This window comes from Scophthalmus maximus, chromosome 9 (assembly GCF_022379125.1).
Source record: "Scophthalmus maximus strain ysfricsl-2021 chromosome 9, ASM2237912v1, whole genome shotgun sequence".
NCBI lineage: Eukaryota > Metazoa > Chordata > Actinopteri > Pleuronectiformes > Scophthalmidae > Scophthalmus > Scophthalmus maximus.
This window is the reverse complement of record NC_061523.1, coordinates 13,926,676-13,936,426: the sequence shown is the minus strand read 5'-3', so window position 1 is coordinate 13,936,426 and position 9,751 is coordinate 13,926,676. Positions and strand designations below refer to the sequence as shown.

Below are 9,751 nucleotides of genomic sequence, written 5' to 3'. Positions count from 1 at the left end.
ACATGACAGAAATGTCAATTCACACATTTTCAGTATGCATTTTGAATAGACAAATCGTCTGAGAGCTGAGGTGGGAACACTAGACGGAACGGAAGAAAATCAAGGATGTCTGAACAAATGAGAAAACAGAACAATATGTCACAATACACATCAACTACTAGATAAAATGAAAAGAACTTGTTTGTTTGTTTTTTTTCAATTTGTTGTTGGGGGTTTTTTCTTTAATATTGACTGAATGGGGCCACCACAGTGATTTTGTTAAAAGAAAAAATCAGCAGTTTAATTAACCATAGACAATATAGTATTCACTAATGTAAGCACACCCTTTGACAACATAGATGTTGCCTGTGCTTATTTATCATCTCATAAGATCTCAATCAATTTGATAGATAGATAGATAGTTACTTTATTTATTCCAAGCTGTTAAATATCGGTTGGTGGCAACACCCATAGTCCCTACAAAATACAGCATTAAGTGGTTGGTTTTCTTCCAAGGAAAACACTTTTTTGGTCTCATGCCTTGTCATCCCATTCAGCTAAAACCCAATTGCGCTTTGAGATCAACCACTTTCTGGATATGTAATGGCCTCTGTAAACATTGGAACAGATGCATGCAGATCAATGTAGACTTGTGAGTGACGACAAACAAGAAATAAATGAGAGAAAACCCTGCAGAGCAGCAGACAAATCTGTTTGAGGACTGCAAAGCCTTGGTGTTACTGAAATAGCAATACCAAATCCCTGTGTGTTTCACAGGGAATGCGTCAGTCACATGTTTGTGACTCTATTGTCTTAAGGACGTCACAAGTTGTGCGTGCCTGGGCCAATAAATATGGATTATAAGATGTCGTTGAGCGAGGTGGTGTGAATGACTCACAGGCGGCCCTTGGCTTTACATTTACTTTCACTGTCCTTTTGTTACAGCAAACTCAAGACCCACACTTCCATTTGACTGTGCACTCACTTTTTCTCATGTTGTAGATTGATATAATTAAATCTTTCATTCATTGTGTCCCTCTTTCTGAAATAGATCACAGCCATCAAATCTCTACTGCCAAAATCTGTCTTTTCAGTCTGTTGCAGTGTAATTTTAACCACGTGGGAGAACCTTCAGAGGAATGAACAGATGTGCCCTGTTTCCCCCCCGCTCTCCTCTTTTACCTCAGACTGACTCAAGACCGGATACACAGCGCTTCTGGCAGTTGTCAGATGATCAGTCCACACATTAATGCTCACCAACACTCATGCAGACATTTCTGTGTGCGTACAAGCAGGCGCCAACAGAAGGCATTCATGAATTCAGGTCTTTTATGGAACATTTGCATCTCATTGCCTAATTCGTTAGTACTCTCCTGATAACCACAATAGGACCCAGGAAGCTGCTCATGTATTGTATTTATCAAAAGACACAGCAAATTTCTATCATGTTTTCTTCAAACAGGACAGAAGAGTCTAAAGGTTAAACTCAAACCAAGTCTGCTAATATACAAATATTTCCACAACATTGTGAGAATAGTCAATGTTTCCACGCAAAATATTTTATTCAGATAGTGCACGGATCTCCTCATCTCTCTGAGTTGCCTCACGCTTTTACCTTCCTCTTCCGTTTGTTGAACTGTCACAAGCAGAGGTTCACTGCCCCTGAGGCTCATGTTTCCACGTGCTGGACAATGGGAACTGGTCAGTGTGTCAGTGCTGCAAATTATGGTAATCAATTATGGATGCTATTGGCCAGTTGTCACGTTGACTGCAGCACAGCATTGTCTAACTTTTGTGATGAACCTCTTGTGTTCTTTAATGAAACTACTACTAACCTATACACTCTTCTTTCTCAGCATGCAGTGGCAGTGAATTAGTTGATTTCATCCATCTCTCAGCCTCTTCACTTCCTTCCTGAGCCTTCTGACGTCAGGATGTGCGTCTCGGTTCGTCCTCTGCAAATAAGACATGAAGGAGAACTTTAGCAGGCCTGCCAATGGCACACAAACGATCACATACGAGCCAACCCACAAACTTGGCCAAGACAGGCATAACCATATGGGGGTGACTGTGCGACAGGGAGGGAGATGAGCTGGAGTGATTGGGGTTTAGACAAAGACTAAGTGACAGAATATGAAAGGCAGACACATACACAAAAGACCTGCAAGACAGGCAGAATGCGTGGGCACAGTGTGCGTGATAAGCGCACATCATCAGAGTCTGACGACTTCAGAGAAATTCTCTCTGCTAATAGCCTGGATGTGTTCCTGTACCGGAAAAAAACAATAAATATGTCCCATGGCCACCCAGGCATCTGCAGTCAGGCTTTGAGGGCAAACGCCTATTGTTCAGCCATGAAAAAAGCAGCTGGGAAATAAGGAAAGGGTAGTCACATTGGTCACGAAATAAGTTTTTGATGTGCATTTCTCGAGGTGTTTATCCTTGTTGGGAAAATCGCAGAGGGGGGTGTCCACACTGATCCATTACTGCCATCTCTACAATTCTGTGAAATTATGACCCCAAGTACATGTCTTTTTACATAATGTAAGCTCACTGCTTCCAAAGCTGTTTTACTTTGAATTTTTACCATGCCATTAGCTATCCTTATAAATATATATATATTTTTTAAAGCTTGAATAATGTACAACTAGCACAAAACTTGGTGCAAACTCTGTAATATGAAAAATGTTGCACCAATGTTTTAATGCTAAACCGGCCTTGTGGGTTTGATGATTTATCTGTTGTAAACCATGACTGGGAAGAGTGAAGAGTTTTCATCACAGAGAAGAGAAAAAAATAAAACAGAGAAAAGAGGAGGAAGGAAAGGGGAGATGGAAGTAAGGTGTGAGAGCGATGAATAACAAGCGAGGACACAAAAGATTGGTTGTGTGCAGTTATACGTTCATGTGCACGTGTACTTGCATTCATAAAAACACATGCATGAGTGTGTGCAACATCATCAGCGTCCTGATTACCATGGTGAGAGTTAGTCTGTTGAGGGGGAGTGCTGCTGATTCTGGGACACATCGTCACATTTTCATCCTGGCATGTCCCCCCCCCCCCCCCCAAATACAGCTCTATATAGCTGCCTTCTGCACATGGTGAGATAACTAACTGGGGCGTGGAGCGAACACAGTCAGGATTGGTCACCTTCACCATACACACTCACACTGTCGCACTTCACACACTGACAGACAAGTACCACCTCCCTTTCCTGGAGAGTTTGACAAGAGCACAACATGATGCTCTTTAAAAACTATTTCCTGACAGTCTGGCTTTTATTTTCTAAAGAATGTTGAAACTGTCGGGTCTCAGAGTTCCAGATTTCTTGCGGCTCTGATGATACTGACCACATTCATCCTTGAGTTCCTGACTTCACTGTGAGTTTAGTGAATTACTGCAATATAAAAGTCTTGTTTATTATGCTATCAAATGAATACTTGGTGAATACATTGCTGCAATAATAGACTGCTTTACCAGCTTTATTCCTTGATACTCAAACAACATTTGTTACTGAGTAAAGGTTTCTCCCATCTATTCGTCTGTATGGCCTACGTTGTGTATGTCCTTACGTAGCAGCTGACTAACTGTTGCCCATTTTTTGGTTTCCTTTGTGGCATCCTTAGCGAACAAAGACGACAGTAAAACAACAAAGAGACTCCTACTCACTTCTGTTTTGTTGATTCTTTATTTTTTTAAAAAGCAAAGTACTTCGCTAACAAGGTTCCTCTACTGAAAAATACAGAATCTAAGTGTCACAGTATCTTTCATGTTCTATCCAGCAACTCATAGTTATGAGTCAAACAAGGAACATATGGCCCACATGAATAATGCAGATCACCTACATGATTAGCATTGTGAATAAACACCCATACAATTTTCCAAAAACACACAGGAGTCAGAGAGGTTCTCTAATGCAGTTTTAATGGATGGTTTTATGTATATAAAAATATCTTTTGTGATCTGTTTATGGTCTGTATGAGCATTACATACAGATATGTCAGACATGACATGCTTTTTAAAAAATGTACAGTTGGTTGTGAAACAGTTTGGGGTAAATGTAACACACACACACACACACACACACACACACACACACACACACACACACACACACACACACACACACACACACACACACACACACACACACACACACACACACACACACACACACACACACACACACACACACACACACACACACACACACACACACACACACACACACACAGATTTTCAGGGTTTAATGAAAAAGCACATACACAGGCACTCATTCTAATGAGAGATTGAACCATTCTCCTCAGGACTTGATCTCTTTTAACTGCAACATTTTCACTCATACAAAACAAAAAAACTAAAACACACACAAAACAGTCTGAAACAGGGGCACAGCCCAGGAAGCAGTTATTTGTCCTGGCCTGACAGAGAAGGAGAGTAGAAAAGACGAGGGGTTAAAAAAGATTTTCCTTACATTTCAGTTCTTAGCCTTCCATTTACAATCTATCACCACAAGCTGTTGTTTAATCAATTGTACTAGGATGAAAGTACAGAGCCAGCTAAGATACAGAGCAGTGTGTGATGGGTGTATGTACAGTGATGATGTGTGGTGTGTACAAGTGTGGGTGGTGGTGGTTTGCTGGCATCATGGGATCACACAAGAGTTCGAATTTGAAGGAGGCAAGGAGAGCCTGTCTTTTTAGTCTCCAGATATATAATCCTCGCATCCTTTTCTGCCTTTAGATGATTATCTAAAACTCACTCTTCTCTACATTTTTATTGATCTTATTTTCACCAAATAATTCTTTATTTCCTATTTCTTTCCACCAACACCTCTCATTATCTGTGTTGATCCACCTCCTTCTCCTACTTCTGGTGGTGACATATAACCTATCAATCTTCACTTTTATTCATGACAAAAGTGAATTTGTGATAGAAAGCAGCTGTTAATGAAGCGTAAAAACGCCTGCGTTGTTTACAGCCATGATATCAAAAAACACCTGGAGACCGCTGTAGGTTTTTTCCTTTGTACCGTTATATCTGTCGGTTTTCATATTTCATCCCTGATAGAGTAAAAGCCTGCACTGTTGAGCAGCAGCTATTTTGACACTGCAATCCTGTCCTGCTCTATGTGAGCGCAACTGACCTCTGCTCTTTTAAACAGCTGCCTGCTGTCTTGCCTGTCCCCTTCGTCAGTGTAGCACCTCCTGCAACCTGACGAGGTAGCTGAAAGGAATCAAGATCCAGGTTTTTGTTAGAGTCGGAAAGAGCAAGGGGAGGGTTCAGAGGAGTAAAAGGGTGTGTAGGAGAGAAGAGTTCAACCAAAAAGGAAATGAAGGGACAAGGTGATTATGGAAAAGGATAGGAGGTTGAGGAGGGACGGGGTGATGAGTGAAGGGGAGGATGAAGGGAATGCTGGATTGTCATAGCCAGGGGGGCACTCCAACTCGAAGCAACGGATGGAGGCGTCTTCGTTGCCGTAGTTGGCCCAGTATTCTTCTGGATCCAGCTTGGGGAGTGCGACTTCATCATCCGACAGTTCATACTTGGAGGAGAAGGATTCGTCAGGGGTTTTGGGAAGGAACTGAGGCTTGACGCCGGAGAAGGGGAAGGCTTTCCCCATTTCTGTGTTCTTCTGGTAGGAGGCCTTGGATGACGATGCAGGCTTGTTCTTGGAGAACCACCAGCGGGTCTTTGTGCTGAAGGTGGTTGTGGTGGTTCCAGCCAGAGAGCCGGGGTCAGGCAGCGGGCAGAGGGCGAAGTCCAGCTCCCGGAGGAATCTGAGGTCCTGGCCACGGCGTGGGGATGGGGAGGTGCACATGAGTTCAGAGGAAGAGATGCGGGCCTTGCGGAACCACTCCCAGAGGGGACGAGCTTCGCAACCGCAGGACCAAGGGTTACCATTCAGGCGGAGGAACTGGATACCCTGGACATCTTTCATGGTCTGGCCTGGCAGCTCAGCCAGGGAGTTATTGAACAGATAAAGAATGGTTACGCGGCCCAGGTCACGGAAAGCACGGCGGTTGACCTGCCTGATGCGATTGTCGTGGAGGAGAAGGCGGTCCAGGTTGACCAGGCCTCTGAACGCATTCTCAGAAAGAGCGCGGATGCGGTTTCCATGCAGGAAGAGATGGTTGAGGTTGACCAGATCTGAGAAGAGGTCATCCTGCAGAAAGTGGAGCTGATTCTCCTGGAGCAAAGTCAAAATACAAGAAGAATTAGTGCAGAAAAAAAACTAAGATAAAAAAAGGTGAGCAGGTCTACTTTTCTTCATCTTCTGTTATATGTGGTCTGATTGTGTTTGATTTAGTTTCATCTGGGCTGCAGCTACAACTGCTTTTGAGAGTATGTGGGCACATGCTAATTTTTTTAAGTATATGTCTAGATACCTGCAGGTAGAGAAACTGCAGGCTGTACAGCTTGTGGAAGAGGTCATGGGGGAGAGCGGCCAGCTTGCAGCGGTGCATGTGCAGGCTCTGCAGCTTCTCCAGTCCTCTGAAAGCTCCACCTTCCAGACGCCGCAGCAGTGGATTATCACCCAGATCCAGCTCCTCCAGAACCCTGAGGTTACTGAAGGCCCCGGCTTCGATCCATGTGATATTGTTACCGTATAGCCACAGCACCTACACAGATTAAAGAGAAAATAGTCACATTGGGAGAAGACAAATAAAAGAGTGTTCAGAGCATGAATATTGGAAGTCAGCTCAGCAGAGGCATACATACACTGCCATTATTTACCTGTGTTTCAAAGCCAAAAGAGTCTGCGCGAAGCTCCGTGATGCGGTTGTTCTGCAGGAAAACGCGCTGAGAGTCATAGGGGACACCAGCCGGCACTAAGGTGAGGTTCTGAGACTGGCAGCTGACCGTCATGGGCGTAGGGTAACACACACACAGACTGGGGCATGCGGCCACCCTGCAAGGCTTCACCAACACCAGCCACAAAATCAGCCACAGAGACAGTCCACCTGGAGAGAGACAGGTAAATAAAGAGGTGGTTATTTTCTTATGAGAAATAAAGGAAGGCAAGTGAAGGTCAGGTTCGCAGCTACTGTTGCATCAGATCGTCCTGGTTTGATAATTGTGCACATTGTGTGTGATTCAGCTTTTGGCACCAGTCTTTCTTTGCTGTCTATCTGTCAAACCTGTGGCTGCACACAGTGATTCTTTTTAGCACTGCTGTGCTCTCACCCGTGACCTGTTTGTGATACCCAGAGCGTAGGGCTTCATATATAATTCACCACATTATATTCCAGAAATCATTCATCCATCTATATCCACCTGATCAATTTACATAGGTCTCAATGTCTATTGTGGCACGGTTACATAACTGGAGTTCATCAATTTAGAGTAGAAAAAACACCAAATAATCTACAAAACAGAGTTTAGGAGACCAAAAAAAGTGAATGACACACATGCATGGAATTAACCTGCTATTCTAGTTCTCAGGCTATTTTCACCAAAAGGATTTCCATCAGAGGTACAGGAGAGAGGGCATGCACGCGTAAATCAGGTAACTAGACCCAGATCAGTTTCGGTTCTTCTCAATATTGCAACAGCTTCTTGGCAGAGATCAGATATCGTTCACAAAAGTGTTCACCACGGGAAAAGTACATGCATGAAATGATGATGAAGCTCCCATTCATCTGCTGTGCGCAAGATTTTCCAGAGGCTCACCTCTTGACCTCTTAACAAGTTGGACTATTAGTTGCACTGGACACTGAGGGAGAACTGGAGTTTCTAGGGTTTCCGTTCAGTCTTACTTACCCAAAGTCGATGTGGGAAACAAAGTTCAGTATCATGTGCGCATGAATCAAGCGCATCTCTCTGCGTAAAAGGGATATGGAGCGACTGGTTGAGGAGGTTTGGTTAACCTCAAGTAAACAGGAAATCCAATGCAAATTAAAAAAACCTAAATCATTATAATGTCACCACATACATTTACAAATAAAGAGATTAACTGGATTCCTAGAGAGTTTTTTGCACGACAGACCTCATTTGCGCATCAAAATGTTCGATTAGCGCGCACTTCTGACTCCAAGCGACGTTTCCCCAAATTTCTGACACCCATACTTAAACATATACATATGGGTGTTTAACACAACTGACTGTCGACATATAATGTACACGCACTCATGCAATTACGACTGTGCGTAAAACTAAAATAGAACATAGACTATAAATTCCACAGCTTCCCACAGCTCTTTCCCAAAATCTATATACAAAAAAAAAAAAAAGAACCGGCTGCAGTGAGAAAAGCCAAATCACAGAAATGTATTTGCATCAAACTGCAGGTGCGAGGTGGAAGAAGGAGAAGAAAAAACAACTCACTCTTGAGGTTGTGGGCGCTTGAGCTCCTCATGGTGCAGCGAGTCTCCATCTCGAACCAAAGCCGAAAGCGAGTTAGCCTGCGCGGCGTGGAAGTACCTGCTTGCTGCTATCTCTGCTGAGGCTCAGCTCAGGTGACCGAGTTGCTGCGGCTTCGGGCAGTGACGTGGAGGAGTCCCGAGCCGTTTATACCCGCGGCCGGTCTTCGCCCACATCAGTGGGACGCGGAGGATCCTCCCTACGTCAGCCCGGGAGGAGGAGTGACAGTCACCGCAGGAAGCGACCAGAATGGCAGCGGCAGGGCGTGTTTCAGTCTCCGCCTTCACGTGGATGTCACCAAAAAAAGGAATGCACCACTGTCTGCGAAAAGTAACTGTGTTTCTCGAGAGACTGTTAAATGACGCAATTAAAGGAACACAGGCCATTGCATTTTCAGAAATGCTTTCTTAACAGAAAAGTATACTCAAAGTTGCCAGGTCCAAAGATGAATACCTTGAATTTACTCTCACTAGTGCCTCCTCTGTTCACCATTCAAAGTGCAGTGAGAGGAAGACCACTGTCATTGAGGGGTGGAGGTGGGATGGAGGTTTGTTTTTTTGGGTTTCAGCAAACTCACGTTTTCTTAGAAAATGTCAGAATATTTACTGCATGCCGACTGCTTATTAAGAGAAGCGTGTTTTTGTTTGTGTGGTCCCACCGTGACACATGCGCTCACTTGGTGGTCGGGGGAGGACAGCAGGTGGGAAAAACTCATTTGGCATTAAAACCCAAAATCAGCTGTCTCATTTGGTGTGGGCCAGTTTGGAAATGAGCCGAGAGCCGCCTACAGTCAAGAACATCAGATGGACTAACACGGCATATGGACTGGTAACATTTCAAATTGATTAAAGCAGTCTGATTCAGGATTATTTTACCACTAATGCTCTAAATTTCATATGGCCTTTCCTTTGCCTGGCGATGCTTCAATTCATGCTGACAATGATGTCAAAGGTCACCATGCCTATATGATTGAATAAGTCACAATTTTGGCTCCAATGCAAACGGTTTGCTGAAGAAAGTGCGGTATCGCCATGCGGGCGAGGCGTGGGATGCATGTGAATCGTGTCGGGGCAGGCGGTGGGCTGCCTGCCCTCAAGTCCTCCCTTCGTGACACGCGTCGAGGCCAGGTCCACAATTACGCACATCTTCTGTTCCCATGTGAACCCACACTCACCAAAACCTTCTCCAAAGGTCATCTGCGACCCCAAGCTGTGAGTGCAGGGCACGTATGAAATCACACGGTTTCTTGGCTGCGATGCAGTAGTTGGGGGAGGCAGGCAGCTCGTTAGAAAGATGAGGGCGTGTGTGTGCGCATGTCTTTCTATAGTTGAGAGCACCAATTTTGACTCTACACCATCGTTGTGAGGACATCTTGACGTTGTGAGGACATTTTGGCCGGTCCTCACAA

General features: G+C 44.3%; 1 protein-coding gene across 1 annotated transcript; it reads right to left on the bottom strand.

The window, feature by feature from the left end:
* Positions 1 to 3,675: 3,675 nt before the first annotated feature.
* On the bottom strand, positions 3,676 to 8,585 carry rtn4rl2b (reticulon 4 receptor-like 2b). The gene is made up of 4 exons (XM_035650129.2): positions 8,308 to 8,585; positions 6,718 to 6,944; positions 6,369 to 6,602; positions 3,676 to 6,169 (listed from the first exon to the last, which is right to left on the bottom strand). The coding sequence occupies exons 1-4, from the start codon at positions 8,354 to 8,356 to the stop codon at positions 5,297 to 5,299; spliced, it is 1,383 nt and encodes a 460-aa protein (XP_035506022.1). The 5' UTR covers positions 8,357 to 8,585; the 3' UTR covers positions 3,676 to 5,296.
* Positions 8,586 to 9,751: the final 1,166 nt, after the last annotated feature.

What these genes read in the sequence shown, in the direction of transcription:
- rtn4rl2b (XM_035650129.2), bottom strand. Translation starts at nt 8,356, where the DNA reads ATGGAGACTCGCTGCACCATGAGGAGCTCAAGCGCCCACAACCTCAAG. An exon ending in AAGCGCCCACAACCTCAAGA is followed by an intron (nt 6,945 to 8,307) that starts GTGAGTTGTTTT and finishes GTCTCTCTCCAG; the next exon opens with GTGGACTGTCTCTGTGGCTG. An exon ending in CTTTTGGCTTTGAAACACAG is followed by an intron (nt 6,603 to 6,717) that starts GTAAATAATGGC and finishes TAATCTGTGTAG; the next exon opens with GTGCTGTGGCTATACGGTAA.